At 42.1% G+C, this 19,581-nt stretch overlaps 1 protein-coding gene across 3 annotated transcripts in view; it reads left to right on the top strand.

Moving 5' to 3' along the window:
* Positions 1–1,099: 1,099 nt before the first annotated feature.
* Agl (amylo-alpha-1, 6-glucosidase, 4-alpha-glucanotransferase) overlaps positions 1,100–19,581 on the top strand; it is a 64,528-nt gene continuing 46,046 nt past the window's right edge. Inside the window, exons 1-3 of one of the 3 annotated variants that reach the window (XM_037207040.1) lie at positions 1,100–1,262; positions 1,807–1,956; positions 17,984–18,194. In XM_037207040.1, coding sequence (XP_037062935.1) covers positions 1,875–1,956; positions 17,984–18,194 — 293 coding nt within the window. In that variant the 5' untranslated portion in view covers positions 1,100–1,262; positions 1,807–1,874. Of the gene's footprint in view, positions 1,263–1,297; positions 1,735–1,806; positions 1,957–17,983; positions 18,195–19,581 lie in introns of those variants that run through there. The other 2 variants (XM_028890175.2, XM_028890176.2) reach the window with 2 other exon arrangements.

Genomic DNA, 19,581 nt, shown 5'->3' with positions numbered 1-19,581 from the left:
AAAAAAAAACCTGACCAAAAGCAAGCTGGGGGAAGAAAGCGGTTATCTGGCTTACACTTCCTGGTCACAGTCCCTTATTGGGGGAAGTCAAAGCAGGAACTCAAGATAAGAACTGGAGGCAGTTTTAGTATATGTGCTGCCCAAGTGAGCAGTGGTGGTGCACGCCTTTAATCCCAGCACTCGGGAGGCAAAGGCAGGCGGATCTCTGTGAGTTCGAGGCCAGCATGGTCTACGGAGCCAGATCCAGGAAAGGGGCAAAGCTACACAGAGAAATCCTGTCTCGAGGGGGGTGGGGGGGAACTGGAGGCAGGACCAGAAAGAGAGACCGTGGAGAAGTGCAGCTTACTGGTTTGCTGAGCCTGTTTTCTTAGAAAACTCAGCACCGCACTGCAATCAGAGAACAAGGAAATGCCCCCACAGACATGCCCACAGGCCAATCTGATGCAGGCAGCTCCTTAGTTGAGGTTCCCTCTTCCCAGTGACTAGCCTGTGACAAGTTAACATTAAAACCAACCATCACAGAGAACTTCACTTATTCCATGGACTTGGAAGAGTACCTGGCACATCTCTTCCAGTATTGTAGCTGTTATTGACTAGTTGCAGAACATACATTATTTTCTGAAACGTTTCAGGTATTTTATTATTATGGTGTGTGTGTGTGTGTGTGTGTGTGTGTGTGTGTGTGTGTGTGTGTGTGTGTTGCGGGGAGTCAATGACATTTTAGGAAATTAGGCTGCAGAGAAGTTAGATGACTTGCACAATGTCTTAAGAAATTGCTTTTTCCTTTAACGTGCATTTGCTTTACAGAGAGAACTTCCCTAAACATTGTCGCCGCCTATCTCTGCTCTTTAATTCATTTTTCCTGGAGGGGGGGGGAGGATCGGTGATGACGTAACAGGGAGCCCCCTGATGTCATGACCATACAAGGCTCCAAGACCCAGACCCCCTCAAACCCCGCCGCGCCCACCTCTCGCGAGACCAGTGGTCTGCGCTAGCGGGACCGAAGGCTCCCGGAAGTGGGCGGGGAGGCAGGGCCACGCCCCCCATGAGCCAGTGGGCGGCCGAGCCCAGTCGGAGCGTCCTCGGGCCGTGCGGGGCGGAGTCTCGGGCGGCCCCGGCCGGTCTCGGTCACCTGGCCTGGGTCCGAGCGTCCCTCCCCGTGCCCTTGACGGCGCCCTGCCCTCCCCGGCTGGGCTGCAGCTCGGCCCGGCGTTCCCGCTGTGCCCGGCTCCCGCTCCTGCCGCCGCACGTCTGTCCCGCTCGTAAGTGCCTGGAATGCGTCCGGCTCTGGACGCGCATTCTTTCTATCTATAGCCGCTCTGTACATCGAATGCCGCCCCAGCTATTCCCGGGACAGCAACTGCTTCCTTCTCTAATCACCTCCCCCGTTGGTGGCTTCAGACCCGAATTTGGGAACCGGGTGCTCTTCCACCTGTTCCCTGAGCAGCCTGATCCCCTGGAGGCTGCAGGGCCATTTGGAGATTTCAGGGCCCTTTGGCTCGGCACGGAGTTTTTGCCCCTGAACTCCAGGCTTTCCCATATGCGTTGCTTTTTCTCTGAGAAGTCTTTAGCTTTTTGGTCTGTTCTGTTTTGACTGTAAGAATCTGTATTTTTGCTTCTGGCTTTGCTATTCTGCTCCAAGAGAGAAGAAACTCTTCTCCCTTGTTGGATTTTACCGACTAGGTTTCATTTCTTTCTCATTGCTCTTCTAGGCTTTAAATCTATCTAGGACATGTAAGTGCCGCTGTCAACTCTAGAGAGTTTTAGCTTGTATTTACTTTTTCCTAATTACCTATTGTTTTATAGGGCTAACTTATTCTGCTTTGGATTCCTTTTAATTCTACGGAAAGAGCTCAAATCCTCCAGCAGCCAAAATGGAGCACAGTAGACAGATTCGAATTTTACTACTGAACGACATGGAAAAGCTAGAGAAGACCCTCTACAGACTTGAACAAGGTCGGTCACAAGTCGTTTGATTAGCACTTTTTTATCTTTTAATGCATCGATAGTCTATTAAATTTTTTAAACTTAAAATTAGGGACTGGGGGTGTTGGGTATAGCTCAGTGGTAGAATGCATGCTTAGCATAAATGAGGCTGAGATTAAATCCTCTGCGTGAACACACACACACACACACACACACACACACACACACACACTTAAAGTTAGATGAAATTTGCTGGATTTAGCTTGCTTTGTGCCAAGATACTGTGTTTCACATTAGTGGCAACTAATGAAGGCGTATGTTGTTTAAAAATATATATGTCATGTTAGAACAGTGATAGCTCAGTGCCTTTTGTTGCCAACTACCACCTAATGCAGAAACTACAGGGCACAGACAGTCACTCAGGGATAGAACCTTTGCCTAGTCTGCAAGAACTGGATTCAGTCCCGGGAGAGAAAGAAGTGGTAGAAACAACATATGCAATTAAAAGTATGAACATGCTTTTATATTTATAACACATTTATAATGGCATTTATTGTTATAACTTGTTAAATCATATATAGTTTAGGTTTGCATATTATCTGTAGTGTTGCTTTTTAGAGCACATGCTTTTCCTTTATTGAACTTAATTAAGCATTGGTGAAACAGGGTACAGTGTACTTCTATGTAGTATAATAGGTAAGTATAGTATAGCAGCTACTGCTTGCATTATCAGAAGTCTTTAAGCAAGTAGATGATAAAGCCAAATAAAAAGTAGGAAATCTGATTAGGTGATGTTGAAACATGTTTGAGCTATCGTTTAAAGAACTATATTGAGCTAGGGATATAGCTCAGTGGTAAAGTGCTTGCCTAATACAAGCAAGATCTTTGGGTTTGAACCCCAATGTGACCAAAAGATATAAATAAAAGTAAGATAAAAGATTAAATTGCAGTTCTATAAGACAAGCTAACAGATTACTTTCAGTACTGAAAACATTCCACTTATACTTTATAAATATAACTTGTAAAATACAAGTAGAAAGTTTTTAATGTATCAAGACAAAAAAACTCAGCTCTCCAGGGGATGTATTAAATGAACATTGATAAGCATCTGGGAGAATTTTTGAAAACTTCAGCCTTCTGCTGTGTTCCCTTGATGCTGAATGGCCCCCTTCTTCCGAATGTGTTTAGGGTTTTGGATCACCAGGTCCTGGCTTCAACTGTGGCTCTCCTGACTCTGCACTTTTCCTGGTTTTGACTTGTCCCCCTCCGCTACTTCAGCCCTTCCTATCAGCTTGGTGTCTCTCATCAGGCTCTCTTCCTTCCCCATTTCAATCAGTTGCCAGTGTCTGCTGGGTTTCCCTCTTTTTCTGTGCTTCCACCAGCCAATGGTGATGCATTCCCACGGCCTCATCTCTTGCCTCTCTTTGAAACAAAGGCCTCGAGAGTCCCTTTCTTCTTGGAAGCTTTTGAATCAAGTATCATGACAAGAGTTGAGAAGCAAGCCTGCCTTTGCTCGGCTGCTAACAAACCAATGTTAGGCAAATTATTAATGTTAAGCATTAATATCCTTATAGAGATATGTTGCTCTCCTATGGCATTCAATTTTAAGACTGGAAATTAGCAACATGTAGTTTTGTAGTGATAGAGCCCTAAGTAGCAGCAAGGTATTTCTGCATAGCAGTCCACTCCCTGGAGTTTAGCTTTGCTCTGACACTGTTCTGTAGACTAGTCATGGGGTAGTTCTGTTAGTTTATACTTTCCTATAACGTGTTCTAAATCACCCCTTTACCAAACCTCAGTGATGCCTCTGTCTTCCTGTTTTCCCAGGCTAGATTCTTAAGCATTCTTGATGATGTGTCCTCTTTAATTGTCAATCTCTCTTTAAAGTCTGTAATTCCTTTCTGACATCTCTCCCTGTGTATCTCTTCCATCTAACCAAATGAGAGAGAGCCCAAGTCATCTTCTTACTCAGTCTCTTCTCTTTTGATTTATGGGTACCTCATCCTAAAATCCCCGCCCAACTTCCAAGGCATTCTGAATGGCCACACTTTCTCTTGCCAAAATTGAATCTCGCTGTGCCCTGCCTTGAGTGTCTGAATATTTATAGCTTTCCTGTTCTGTCCTGTTCCTTCCATCTCTAGTGGCCTTTCTCATGCCCACGCTCACATCTTTACTCCTGTCAGATCCCTCGCTATTTGCTGTCCCTTTTACGTCATTCTGTGTGTTCACCTTTCAGTTATAATGCTGCCACCTTAGTGAAGGCCTCCTCTAGTTTTTTGCTTCCTCCGTGATTTGATCACCATCAGCTGAGTGCTGACATTGAAGCAGTGTCTGAAGCTCGGTGGTGGTATGGTACCCAAATAGAGGCTGAACATTGTCAGGCTGGGACAGCCTTACAGACTTAGGGCTGCATGCAACACTTACTGAATGCTTGCCAACTAATTCTTAAACCCCAGTGCAAACTAGCCTAAACTGGAAGTTCAGCTAAGCTGCTCGAAGAGACAAACTAAAGGGTCTATTAAGACTAATGTGCTTCACTCTATAACACTAGATAAAGCCAGTAAATCTGTCCATTTTTTGTAATAATGGTGTGATCATCTTATTTTAGAAGTCACTTTATAATGTGAAGGAAGTATTGAATAGAGGGAATAAGAAATAAAAACAAAGATCTTTTTAAAAAGATCCTATCTACCCTAACTACATGCTGAGGCACAGGCAAGTGGACCTCTGTGAGTTCTAGGTCAGCCTGGTCTATATAGGGTTCCAGGCCAGCCAGAGCTACATGGTGAAATTCTGTCCTTAAAGAATTTGTAACTGGGCTGTGGAGATGGCTCAGTGGATAAAGTGCCTGGCGTGCACCTGTAACCCCAGCACTGGGGGGACCGAGACAGGTGGATCTAGGGGCTTGCTGGCCAGCCAGTCTGACCAGTCAGTGAGCTCCATGTTCAGTGAGAGACCCTTCTCAAAAACTAAGGTCGTTGTGACTTGAGAGACAGCGCAGCAGTTGAGGACACTTGCTGCTCTTGCCCCCACATGGCCGCTCACAACCTCCTGGAACTCTAGTGCCAGGGTATCTGACACCCTCTTCCTGCTTCTGTGGGCACCACACACACATGGTGCACATACATATATGTGGGCACTCATACATATATGCATAAAATAAAAATCATCTTTAATTTTTTTTAAATCTTAAAAAAATAAGGCAGAGAAGAATAAAGGAAGACACCCAACATCAATCAATGGCTTCCACATGCACAATCACAGGTACACATGCCTGCACATACATTACACATAAAAAATAAAGAAAGCAAATGAACTGACGTACCAGATTAAAGATAAGAACTTCATGATATCAGAGTTGGAAAGAGAGACAGAATAAGAAAAGTTGAAACCCATAGAAGTTGCTGACAAATGTAAAGGAAAAAAAACCTGGTGATATTTGGTTTTTCATATTTGACTGGTCCCCAAACCCTTCTCTGTGTTTATTTTCTCATCCTAACAACCAGTTACAATTTCCAACACTGACATCTGTATAGTTTCTTCACATTCAAGTAAAAGTCCAAGTAATTATCTGTTCTAATTAAATTATAGTCTTTTCTATTTTCCTTGTCTCATTGTGTCAGAAAATGAACAAAATTAGTATTCCTTAAACCTGAAATTAACTCTTCCATCTTTTATATAGGTTGACCAGATTTACAATTCTTATGTTTATTTATTTATCATTATTATTCTGTATGCTCGTGTGTGTGTGTGTGTGTGTGTGTGTGTGTGTGTGTGTGTGTGTGTCATGTATAGGTGACTGCAGGGATACTCATGCCACTGAAAATGTGGAGGTCAGAGGACAGCAGTTTTTGGGAATTGGTTCTCACCTCCACATGAGGGAACTCGGGTTTGTCAACTTGGATGTCAAGCACTCTTACTGAGCCAACCTGTGAGCCCAACTGTTACTTGGTTGGTTTTTAATAAAATGTTCACCTAGGCATGGTGGTGTACACCTTTAATCCCCGCACTGGGGAGGCAGAGCCAGGTGGGTCTCTGAGTTCGAGGTCAGCAGGTCTATAGAGTTAAATTCCAGGACAGCCAGGGCTACACACAGAAACCATGTCTCAGAAAAAAAATAAATAAAATAAGTAAGTAAATAAATAAACAAACTGTTCATTTTCAAGGGTTTCCTTGTTTTAAAAAACGATTTATTTATTACTTATTTGATGTTTATGTTTGCTTGCCGTCATGAATTTATGTGCACCATGTGCATTCAGTGCCCTCGGAGGCCAGAGGGTATTGGATCTCCTAGAACTGGAATTAGAGGCAGTTGTGAGCTGCCTGATACGGGTGCTAGAAACCGAATCCAGATCCTCTGCAACAGCAATCGATGCTCTTACCTGCTGAGTCCCTTCTCCAGTCCCCAAAGGTTTCCTGATTGAAGCCATCAACCCAGCCCCTAATGGGGAATTTTTGTTTACAGTGGTAATTTAATAGCTTGTCTTCCCACTTAGCTGCTTACAGGAAGGCTGTGGCTGAGCCAAGCAAAGTGTTCTTAGTGTTAACATGAACAAGATAGCCACACCATGTACTGTTGTGACCTAAGCTAATTTTAGCAGAAGTATTTCACGTACTGTCGCGAACCTGTTCAGTGTCAGTGATTTGACTTAGCAGTTTAGAGTGGCTCTGTGCTTTGGGGATATTTACTAATCCTCTACTGGGATAAAGACAGAAAATCTTTGGGGAGTAGTTCAGTTTGGTAACATGTGAATTGGCATTGATGCTTTCTATTCGTTAGATGAATTAAAAACAAAAAAAGACATCCTTGGAAAAGGTAGAGGCTCTCAGTCCAATGAGCTGTGCCCTGAATTGCACCTTTATCTGAACTAGGTGGACAAGTTATATTGTCTTAAATCATACAGATGTGGCTTTGTGCTAGAGCGCTTATGTAGCATGCAACAGCATCCTTAACCCCACAAAAAAGTAGATTAAAATTTAAAAATTAGAAATTTCTCTTTCCAAAATTTCATAACAGGAGGAAAAATGACCATGGGCAACTCTCTTTTACTTAGAAATTATCTAACCTAGCCAGGTATGGTGCATGCGCCTTTAGTCCCAGCATTTAGGAGACAGAGGCAAGTGGATCTCTGTTAAGTTCTAGGTCAGCCCTGGCCTGTAGAGTAAGTACGACATAGAGAGAAAGAAGGGGTGGGCAGGGAAGTTTGGGGTGGGGGACTGAGACTAACTTATTACTCTTTGAGATTTATTCTTTTTAGAACTGATGATCAGCCTTCCATCATGTGAAACTTAGAAATATCATCAGAAAAACAAAACAAAACAAAAAAACCGCAAATAAACCTTTATTTGACTACATTTAAATGTAAATAAGAGCTAATGGTTTTTTTGTTTTTTTTTTTTTTTTTTTTGTTTTGTTTTTTATGAATCTGAAGGTTTGGAGCACACAGTTGGCAACTGTGAAAGCTTTAGAGCTTTGTGGCTATCCACTTCCTGTTGTAACTAATCAGCTCTGCTGCTGCAGCAGGAAAGGTGCCATTGACAAGACATAAATGAATTTTGGTGTCCTTGTGTGCCAATAAAACTTTATTTGTAAAAACATTTTGGGCAAGATGCGGTTTCCCTTATTATTGCAATGTGTTCTGATGTTTTACTTTAGACAACCTTTTGTTATCACATTACTGTTTTATCAATATAAGTGAATACCTGCCACCTTTGGAAAGTTTCTAATCTGTTTCTATGCTTCTAAACAAAGATTTCAGTTGGTTTTCCAGTTAGTGTGTAAATATAGACTAGCTTATTATTATTATTATTACTAGATTATTACAATAATCACTAGATGTCAAGAAAAACAGACATTTACTAGCCAGATTTCAGCAAAAGTCTACATAATAGGTGAATGGGATTCAAGGTGAAGGTCATGGTTTAGTATATATAACCACCAAGAACTCTTTTTTATTTGTGTTTAGATACCTTTATATGTGTTTTTCCTTTAAATATTTGAGGCTGTTAAAACCAATTGTGAGAGTAAACAGAATTTGTAATATTTAAATTACATTATTACAAAATATTAAACTAAGAATTAAAAAATTAATGGGGCCTGGAGAGATGGCTGAAGTAAAAAGTGCTTCCTGCTCGCACAGAAGACCCAACTCATTCCCAGCATCCACCTTAGGTGGCTTACAACTGCCTGTAACTCCAGCTTCAGATACCTGGCCTCTGAGGACACCTGTACTCATATGTGCATATAGCCCCATACATATATACATACAGTAAAAATAGTTAGGGGCTGGAGAGGGGTCTCAGAGGTTAAGAGCACTTGTTGCTCTTTCAGAAGACGCAAGTTTAATTCCCAGCACACACAGTTGTAGATAACCATCCATAATTCTAGTTCCAAGGGATCCAATGCCTTCTTCTGACCTCTGAGGGCACTCAAAATGCATATAATGCACATACATAAAATACATAAAATACATAAAATAAATGAATAAATTTAACTTTAAAATTATTAGATAATTAAAAATACATCTTTAAATAATAGTGAACTTTTAAAAAATAATATTCAGTCATACTCTTTTCTTATTGGTTTCTGCTTTATATGTATGAATGTTTTGTCTGCATGTATGTATGCATACTTAGTGCATGCCTGGTCCCCATAGAAGCCAAAAGAGGGTTCTAGATCTTCTAGAACTGGAGTAAAGGATGATTATAAGCACCATGTTGGTATTGAGAACTGAAAATGGGTCTCTAGCCCCTTTACATTTATTTTGGTGTTTCATAATTTATATAGTCTATAAGAACAGTGTACATGTCTGCTACATATATATAAATATTTATATTTGAAGAATACTTCTTTCTCTCTCAAGTTTGCTTGAGATAATCCATTGCTCCAGATACTGAGAGAGTTTAGGTGAATTTTAACCTTTGTACTACAGTTTCTCTGAGTCACTGTGTAATTACTAAAGCAATATTTGTATAAACTTAAAAGGCAAGTTGTTTAAATATCAACATTACCTCTGATATTTGTGCGTGTTCCAGATGTTACTACTTTTCCTGACGGTAAATTTAATTGTTCTTAGAAACATGTAGATATTTATAATTCTGAAATTCACAATGTGTTCCTTTATTTATTGATTGAGATGGGTCTTGCTTTGAGATGGGACTTTGGTTTGTTTTGTTTTGTTTTGTTCTTCTGACGGCATTTTTTAGCCCTGGCTTGCCTGGAACTTGCTACATTGACTAGGCTGGCCTTGCCTTTCTGGTGATCATTCTCCCTTTGCCTACTGAATGCTGGAATCACAGGAAGAGAGAGAGAGAGAGGAGAGAGAGAGAGAGAGAGAGAGAGAGAGAGAGAGAGAGAGAGAGAGAGCGCAAGAGCGAGAGAGAGAGCACTCACTCACAGAGCTTTTGTTTTGTTGAGACAGGATCTTACTGTGTGACACAGGGTAACTTTGAACTCCATATGTACCCAGGGTAGTCTTAAAGTTGTGATCTACTCGCCTCAGCCTCCTGAGTTCTAAGATTAAAGGGGTATGGTGTGTACCCCCACACACCGGCTATGTTTTAACATTTAGGCAGTTATCTTTAAATCTGTTATTAATACAACTTTAATTTTACAGTTATTTTCCCAATTGTAAAATTACAGGAATATAAAACCTATCAGAATAATTTGTAATCTGTTTGTTCACCCCAGTTGTGCTGGTATTATTGTGTGGACTTTAGATTTTTCTGCATACTCTATGTGTCAGCCATACTTTTTTTCCAGAAAGATTTTTGAAAGATGCTGTTTGATAGCATGCTATCCATAGTAGAATTTCTTTCAAAAAATGGGCATCAGCCTTCTCAAACTGTGTTGTTATCGACTGATTTACAGAATATCTAAATGCTTTGTTTTCCTGGCAACACCTGTGCTGGAAGCTTTAGGGCATCAGAAGCAGAAGGGTCACGGCCCACAGGAGGCCAGCCAGGACTGCAGAGTAAAACCAAACCAAAACAAGAATCAGTCATTAAACTTTTATCCTAAAATTATAACAATTCAGTCATAGCTTCAGACACTACTTCCAATTCCGTATCTGACTTTCCTGCCAAAGTCTTTACCCCTCACAGCTGCCTGTGAAGAGGAACTCAGCTTCTTTCCATTGGTGTTATTTTTATTGTCACCCGTGAGTCACAATACTGTTAATGGCATCTAGAATCCAGCAGACATGTCACTACTGATGGCACTGGAGCCTTACAAACTATATTCCTTAAACAAGACATATGTGAAAGTCAGTTTTACTCCTTCATCCCCAAGCTGTAGATGTTATAGCACATTATATTGCAAGCATGGCATTAATCTCATTTTATGTTTCCTCCAGTGCTCTTGGAGGGATGGCCTAGCTCATTGTCAATAGGCAGTAATAGTTTAAAAGGACTCATTTTTCTGAGCTTAGATATCAAAAATGATCATAAAATATTCTGAAAAACCTTACCATAAACTATCATCCAGGGCTTGTTCTCTTTATTGAGCCCAGGCAAAGTAGATGTAGTACAGTCTGTAGAGCCCGAGCGTCACCAGCTGCACTCCCATTCTTGAGGACTCGACCCCTCCCCGAAGCTTTGGAGCTAGGCATAGCTGTCCAAAGCTGTGGAAGACATACATCAGAGACACTGTGCTCTGATGTAAGACTGTCTCAGCTACACTGAACATCTCTTGTTCAGTGACCACGTTTAGAAGTTACCTGAGCCAGATCTGCATCTACTACATGGGTATTTGCTGTTTCAAGTTGGAATTTACAACAGAGAGGTGACTCCTTTTCTTAAGCCTTCTGAGCCAGTTCCTACCGCCCTCCTCGGAGCTAGCTAAGGCCTTGCTCTACAGGAGCCTTTGTGGCTGGGTGGGTTGTTCATGCAGACCACTAAAGCATGCCAGCAGTGCGCTTACACCAGGAAAGCACTTCTGATTTCCTTCAAGAACGAACGTCTTTGTGCTTACAGCTTGACTAGCCATGTGCTGATCTTCACTGTATCTCCACTCTCAACACGCCTTCTTTGTGAAGATCGCTCGTTTTTAGCTTGATTTAAAGTGACAAACAGGCAACTTTGCCTTTCTCTTGGTAGATTAAGGTTATTAATCATCCTTATGTCAGTGCTGTTATGTCTCAGGAAATAAGATGGCCTGGGGGAACGTTGAAGGATGGCGATTAGCTGTAGGAGCAGTGAGAGCAAGAAGTTTAGCAAGTTCTCCATCTTAAGTGGAGATAGTACCTCGTAGTACCTTCGTAGTACCTCCAAACAAATTAGCATCTAAGGTCACTGATCCAGAACACCACATATAATACAAGGCATTTGAAATTGTGGCCTAAATGGGGCACAGAGACATATAAACATGCACTACTTTTTTTCAGAATATTTGTATGTATATGTGTGCATATGTGTATGCATGTCCACATGTGTGAAGGTGCACATGTATGTGCAGGTGTTTATGTTCATGTGAAGGCCATGGTTAATCTTGGGTGTTGTTCCTCAGGATGGGATTGGCATTGCCAATAAGGCTAGGCTGGGTTGCCAGGGAGCCCCAGAAAGTCCTTTGTCTCCATTGCCCCAGGGCCGGGATTACAGACAAACACTCCCAGGCCCCGATTTTTTTTTTTTTTTAATTAATTTGCTGATTTTACATCCCGACCATAGTTTCCCCTCCCTCCTCTGTAGATGAATTTCTAAACGGTCTTGGTAAATAAAAAACACAGAGCCAGATATGGGGGTGAAAACCTGAGAGATCAGGGAAGTAGGGAAAGCCACAGCTAACTAACCTCACCAACGCTGCAGCTTGCAAAGAGACCTGCTCCTGTCTACCCACGCCTATAGGCCTTTCTGTTCTGTTCTCTCATTCACTCTCTCAGCCCAGCTACATCACTTCCTCTTCTTGCCCAGCTCTGTCACTTCCTGTCTGTCTGTACAGACCTCTATGATTAGTGCTGGGATTAAAGGTGTGGGTCACCATACTTCGCTCTGTTCCCAGTGTGGCCTTGAACACAGAGATCCAGACAGATCCCTGCCTGCCAAGTAATAGGATGTAAAAGGCATGTGCTACCATGTTTAATATAATGGCTGGCTTTTTTCTCTGATCTCCAGGCAAATTTTATTGGGAGACACAATACATCACCACACTCCTCTCCTCCCAATCCCTCCCCCCTTTCTCGTTGCCTCCCACTCCAATCCATTCTTCTCTGTTTCTGTTCAGAAAGGGGAAAGCCTCCCATGGGTGTCAGCAAAGCATGACGTTATCAAGTTGTAGTAAGACTAATAAGCACCTCCCATTGTATGGAGGCTGGGAAAGGCAAACCAGCATGAGGAACAGGTTCCCAAGAGCCAGCCAAAGAATTAGAAACAGCCCCTGCTCCCATCATTAGATGTCCCACAAGTAGACCAAGCTACACTACTGTCACATACATGCAGAGGGCCTGGGTCAGTCCCATGCAGGCTCCCTGGTTGTTGGGTCAGACTATGTGAGTTCCTAGGAGCCAGGTTAGTTGTTTCTGTGGGTTTTCTTGTGGTGTCTTTAACCCCTTTGGCTCCTACAATCCTTCTTCCCTGTCTTCAGCAGATTCCCCAAGTTTGGCCTAAATTTAAGCTGTGAGTTGCTGCCATGCCCAGCTTTTTATATCCTCATACCAGAATGATTGTGTGTGTGTGTGTGTGTGTGTGTGTTGTGTGTTGTGTGCATGTTCACAGGTGTGTGTGAGTAAACACATATGTGTGAATGTGGAGGTAATAATCCCTCTCTCCCTTTTGAGATAAGGTCTCTTACTGAATCTGGCTAGACTAGCTGGACAGTAAGCCATAGGGATCCTCCTAAATATTTTTCTTTTTATTTGATCTGTTACTGCTAATGGTGACCATCACTCTTTAAAAGGTGGGTGAACTGGCCCCAGGTACAGGCCCCTCACACCAAGCCTGACAACCTGAATTCAGTACCTGGGACCCATGTGGACTTAGGAGAGAACTGATTCAGGCCTGACATCCTGAATTTAATCCCTGGGACCCATGTGGATGTAGGAGAGAACTGATTCTTGCAGGTATTCTTCTGTCCTCCACTCTTATGCCATGGAACATATACATGCATGCACACACACACACAGAACATATGAAATAAATAAGTAAAATTTGAAAAGAACGTCACACATAGCTGTTTTATTCACTATTATAGGGTAGATCTTTAATGTATAATTTTTATTAATTTTGTTGGATGTTTCATAAGTATTATAACTATTAGTATATTTTTCTTTTTTTGAGACAGGATCTCTATGTAGCCATGACTGTCCTGGAACTCACTATGTAGACCAATCTGGCCTGGAACTCACAGAGATCTGCCTGCCTCTGTCTCCCAAGGCATGCACCTCCATACCTGACAGTATATTTATTCTCAGTAAGTAAATTTAAGCATTAAGAATTCTGCTCTGCCAGGTAGTGGTGGTGCACACCTTTAATCCTAGCACTCAGGAGGCAGAGGCAGGCAGATCTCTGAGTTTGAGGCCAACATGGTCTACAGAGCGAGTTCCAGGACAGCCAGGGCTACACAAACAAACCCTGTCTCAAAAAAAAAAAAAAAAAAAAAAAAATTCTACTCATTAGAACTTTCTCCTTCCTAACTTCTTCTTGTTCTTGTCCATCATGAATCGACATACATCCACATATAAATTTTGTTTTTTTGAAACAAGGTCTCACATTGTTCAGGCTGACCTTGATATTGCTATAGAGCCCAAAATAACCTTGAACACCTGATCTTCCTGCCTCTCACCCAAGGACTGGAATTATAAGCATGTGTCACCACAACCAGTTATATTTAAAACTTATATGGCCTGTATCTAATCAGCTTGATATAGTCATAAATCTCATATTCTGATACTTATAAAGAAGTCCGAGCTGAGCAAGAATGACACCAATAGACATGCTAACATGGATGGGGAAGCTCTGGAGGCCTCAGCCCACACAGAGAACTACGGGCACTGAGAAAAGCTGAGAGCAGAGGAATAGTCTTCCCCAGAGAAGAGCACACCAGTTGGTTATCCAGCCCTGAAAACACATACATACAAGTAGCATTGTACATGCTGGGATGTTGGGAGAACCTGTCGGCCAGGTCCAGCTTGGATGTGTTGAATGGACACCTCAGCGTTTGCCCTGGGTTGGAAACTGAACATCCCAGTCTTTTGTTGATAATAAATGAATGACAAGGGGCAACAATCATCTCTGACTACTTCCTGCTGACATTGGGCATCGTAGGGGGACCAGGAAGAGCAGGCTGTTTCACTCGCTGTGCAGGCTCTCAGGACAGTCCGGGGCTAGGGATGTAAGACAGCAGGCGGAGCAGTTCGCAGCCTTTAATTGACTGGAAGTCTGCTGAAACATGTGTATTAGGGACAGAAGGTAAAGTTAAGGATTTCAGGGGAAATTTTTCCTTAGGTGTACATTTGATACTCTAAGGCCCATGGTCCTGGTAGTTGGGGGAGGAGAGTCCCAAGGCCAGGGAAAGGGGAAGAATTCCCACCCTCAGGAATAGGCTGTGGGGAAACAGGCTGTTGATTGACAGTATTTGTCTGGAGTCCATTTGACCTGTGGGAGGTGAATCCAAGTTGATTCCTTGAAGCTTACCAGTTTTTTTTTTTTCAGTTGATAAAAGGAGGTAAAGGTTTTAGGTATGTTAGCATTACCACTGTTTGTAATCTGTACTGAAATCCACATTTTAGAAAAGGCAGTAGACTCATGCCTTTAAGTTATAGTCTTTAAAAGCTTGGGAACCTAAAAATGATTCTGGGTTAAAAGCATGAAGACTCTTGCCTGTGTCCAGAAGACTGTGTGTACATAGATTAGACAAATGTTTTTAGCACAGTGAGAAGCACTTTTAAGTCTATACTTAGAAGATGACCAAAGGGAATTTAAAATCTTGAGCTTTTTACTATGATAGTAATCATGCTTTATCAGACTAGATTAATAGCTTATCAGAACTCCATTGACTCATGTTAAGACTCAGAACTTTGGAAGCCTTGATACAACAGTAGCATAGTGAGAAAGAAGTCGGAAGCATTTTTCATTTTTATAATACCTTAAATCACCTTTTTATCTCCACTAAGGCTTTCACATCCTCAGACCTTTACAACCCGCATTTATATACCTTAATAACTTGATTTACACACCTTCAGTCACTTTGTTATCACAATTTAAACTTTCACATTCTCAGACCTTTATAACTTGCATTTACACACCTTAAAACACCTTAGACCCTAAACCATTTTCTTAGAGCCTCACAACTTAAGCTTCCATGTCTTCACATAAACTTTACACCTTAAAACACCTATTTTTGCTGGGCAGTGGTGGCACACACCTTTAGTCCCAGCACTTGGGAGGCAGAGCCAGGCAGATCTCTGTGTGTTCAAGACCAGCCTGGTCTACAGAGGGAGACAGGCACCAAAACTACACAGAGAAACCCTGTCTTGGAAAAAAACAAAACAAAACAACACCCACCTATTTTCTATCTACTCGTTCACTAGGAAACACAAGTGGTTGATTACTGAGGGCAATCATTGCAAAGCAGTTCCTTTAAATACAGGAATAGTAAAGAAGTTACACTGAAATCTGTTTTGTGAATGTATCTCTTTTTTGGAGTCTGGCAACAAGGTAAATTGTGTCAAGACCTAGTAGTAGCTCTAGGAAAATGAGGCCTATGACCTGAGTTTTACACACGAAGAGAACAGTGAAGGCAGCTGAAGCCTTGGAAAAGAAGCTGGGTGCTTGCTTGCTGTTAAAGCTACAGTCAGTCAATATCCTCAGAGATCTGAGAAGGATAGATTATTACTGCAAATATAATCTGAATGGTCTGTGTGTCAATTAAAATGACAGAGACCCATTACCTAGATGGTTACCCTAGGCTTCTGTGGCCCCCATCGTTTCATTGTGGGCAATCGTAGGTCTTTGACTGGCATACACAGTAGGTTAGGCCTTTGGCTGCCAGACCCAGGTCTGAGATTTTTCTGTAAGGGAAAAACTTGGGAGACTGACCTTATTTTGACGAGGCAGAGTAGAACAATTAACCCCCCCAAAAAAATGTCCACAGTTTGAGCAGAGCCCTGGCAGCAAGCTAGGCCTGGGGCAGTTTTGCCCAGTGGTTAGCATTCCCACAACCCAGGTGGAGTTGTCATGCCCCGTCTGTCTTCTTTGGGTACCTTTAGGGTTTCTGCTAGGAGGGGGCAGTCCTTTCTATTATGGGAAGCTTAAACATTTTAATGCCATATTCTGCAGATCTGAAGAGACAAACTGGGTGCCAGTGAAGGGGGTCCCTGAAGGCGTCAGACAGGGAAGCAAACCAGCAAAGAGATAAGAAAAAAACCTGGTGCAGATCAACTTCGTCAACCTAGATCAGTCTTTAGGGAAATCTAATAACAGGCAGTTTATTCCCATATGTTTAAGCCCAGTACAATTTTTCTGATGTAATACAATCCCCAATGCACAAGGCATAATTACATTGAAATCGACTCAGGGAACATGTCATTTCCTCCAAGAAGATGGGTTCTAGAGATAGGCTACTTATACTAGCTTAAGGCCTAAGGGTCTGGCTGGGTCTCAGTCATACAGATAATATAGAGGTCATGTGAGCTTTTAGCTACCTCTGATCCTGGTTGTGGGAGCTTGGGGGAGCCTCTGGGGGAGCTGTAAGGGTCATTTAGATTAGTAGTCACCTCTGGTCTTGGTTGTAAGAGCTTGAGATGGCCTGGCCCAACAGATGACACAGATCACCAGGCAGTTAATCACTTCCAGCTCTCAGCTTTCTGGATGGAAGAACAACAGGGTTTTCTTCTTTCCCATTGGAAAGACAATCCTGTATGCTTAACATTAATGGTTTCTCTAGAGATCTTCGGTCTCAAGGACCTTCATGCAATGCTCACAACACTGGACAGGTTGTATTTATGTTTTTAGGAATATGTATATATGTGTGTATGTAACAACAGTTTAAAAAAGCCATTGATTTGAAAGAGAGCAAGGAGGGGGGGTGTATTGGAGGGAGGAAAAGGAAGGGTTAAATTATATCATTATAATCTGAAAAAAAGATTTTTTTAAAAGTCTACTATAAACCAACCTAAACTTTTTCTTAACTGTAATTTCAACTATAGTGTATGTGTTTTTTCCATCTTATAGCAGAATATTTGTGACAGAGAAAAGTCTTGGATACATTTTCCTACAAACAGCCTAGCTTTGGTCAAAGTGGGCATATCTTGGCTTCCAGGATTCCCAGAGCTTTAATAATCAGGAGATGTGTGGCTATAGGCAGTAGTGCATTGCTGGCGAATGTGCTGGCCCATAAGAACCAACTGCACGTGGTCCCTTCCCGATTCTGAGCTCAGTGATGTGTGTCTGGTAGCTTTAGATCGTCCATGGTGGGTAGTTCTGTAAGGAAGTCAACAAATACTGCAAGCTAGTACTTCCCATCCCTAGAGGCTGCCGCTGTGTTCGGAGTAGTAGTAGTAGTGTGTTTGTGGCACACTGCTGAGTTTGAGCAGGTGCAAGAGGTTCACGGCAACGCTTCCAGAGTGCTTGTTGAGTCTGCGGTCGGCTCAGCTGCTCTGCAGCAGGACAGCTGTCTTGTGACATCTTCCACATTCTGCATAGAGACTCACTTTCTCCTGTGGTCTGTGAAATAGCAGAGATCTCCACTCGGATACCCACCTGTAGGTGTTGATTGAAGGGCAAGAGTAAGGGTTCCGAGTGGAGTAGTGGAGGGGCTAGGGTCAAATGTCAGGGAAGAATCTGTACACTCAGTTGTGACTAGAAATCAGACTGCAGGGAAAGGAAAGGAGGGTGCTGCAAAGGAGACGCTTCTGGGGTGCTAAAATATCCATATGCTGAATATCCATATGCTAAATGTACAAAGTGCAGCAAAATCAAAATGCCAAGTAGTTCCAAAAGTAGCATTAGGTGTGGCAGATTATCTTAAGTATGTTTGAAAATTCATAAGTTTTTTTTATATTGTTTTAAGTAAAATACCTTCAGTGAGTTTATTAAAGTAGTTTATTCAAATGCTTTTGTGTAGGGTTTGAACTACAGTTCCGATTAGGCCCGACTTTACAAGGGAAAGCTGTTACTGTGTATACAAATTACCCATTTCCTGGAGAAGCATTTAATCGAGAAAAATTCCGTTCCTTGGATTGGGAAAACCCAACAGAAAGAGAAGATGATTCTGATAAATACTGTAAACTTCATCTGCAGCAGTCTGGATCTTTTCAGTACTACTTCCTTCAAGGGTAAGGGAGGAGTTAATGTATTATATAAATTAAGTTATCTGACTGTAAATGTTACTGTGTGAACCATGGTGATGCAGTTTTTACAGAGTTTTTGTTTGTTTGTTTGGCTTTTTGTTTTTTTTGAGACAGTGTTTTTCTGTATTGCCTGGGCTGTCCTGGAACTTCCTCGCTGGCCTCAAACTCAGAGACCTGCCTGCCTGCCTCCTGAGTGCTGGGATTAAAGGCATGAGCCACCTGCCTAACTATGGTGCTTTCTTGAGATGTGGTTAGGCTGTGATTCTTCAGTTTTGAGGAGGTCACTGTCTAGCCCATTGTACATTCAAGTTGTATGTAGTTAAACTCCAAGCTTTTCCTGTCATCAGTTTAGGAGACACTATTTATTTGAATGATATTGTTATTGATAGACATTAGTGTATTTATTTTCTAATAAATCAACCATACTGGATGTCATATTTTATTCTATGAAGATCTGTAGTAGTTGAGAAGGGATAGGAAATACCTGTTCTGGGGCTGGAAAGATGGCTTAGTGGTTAAGAGCTTGAACTGCTCTCACTGAGAACCCAAGTTTTGTTTCCAACCTTCACGTCAAGTGGCCCACAGCCTCCTGTAATTCCAGCTCCAGGAGATCCATCACCCTCTTCTCCCATCGGCATCTTCACTCAAGTGCACATAGCCACACACTGACAGACACGAACACATAATAAAAAAGGAAAGAAAATACCTATATATGTTTTATTACAACCTTGTAAATGACTATTTATCTATTTATTTATTTTGGTTTTTTTGAGACAAGGTTTCTGTGTGTAGCTTTGGACCCTTTCCTGGAACTCACTCTGTAGCCCAGGCTGACCTTGAACTCATAGAGATCCACCTGCCTCTGCCTCCCGAGTGCTGGGATTAAAGGTGTGCGCCACCACTGCATGGCTGTAAATGACTTTTTAAAAATGATTTACTTATTTTTATTTTATGTGCGTTGGTGTTTTGCTTACATGCATGTCTATATGAGGGTATATGGTACACCAGAACTGGAATAACAGACAGCTATGAGCTGCTTTATCAGTGCTGGGAATTGAACCTGGGGCCTCTGGAAGAGCAGCCAGTGCTCTTAACCTCTAAGCCATCTCTCCAGCCCCAGCCAATGCTCTTAACCCCTGAGCCATCTCTCCAGTCCCTGTAAATGGCTTTTATATACTTATAAATAAACATTTTAGCCATGTGTGGTGGGACAGGCCTATAATCCCATCACTGCCTATATGGAGGCAGGAAAATCTGGAGTTCAGGATCTTCCTCCACTATGTAGTCAATTTGAGGCAACCTGGGCTACATGAAACCCTGGATGAATGGGAGGGAGGGATAGAGGGAGGGGTTTAAATGGGCAATTAACCTT

The sequence above is a fragment of the Peromyscus leucopus genome, chromosome 6 (assembly GCF_004664715.2).
Source record: "Peromyscus leucopus breed LL Stock chromosome 6, UCI_PerLeu_2.1, whole genome shotgun sequence".
Lineage (NCBI taxonomy): Eukaryota > Metazoa > Chordata > Mammalia > Rodentia > Cricetidae > Peromyscus > Peromyscus leucopus.
Note: the sequence above shows the minus strand (reverse complement) of the source record. Positions and strands in the feature narration are given on the sequence as shown.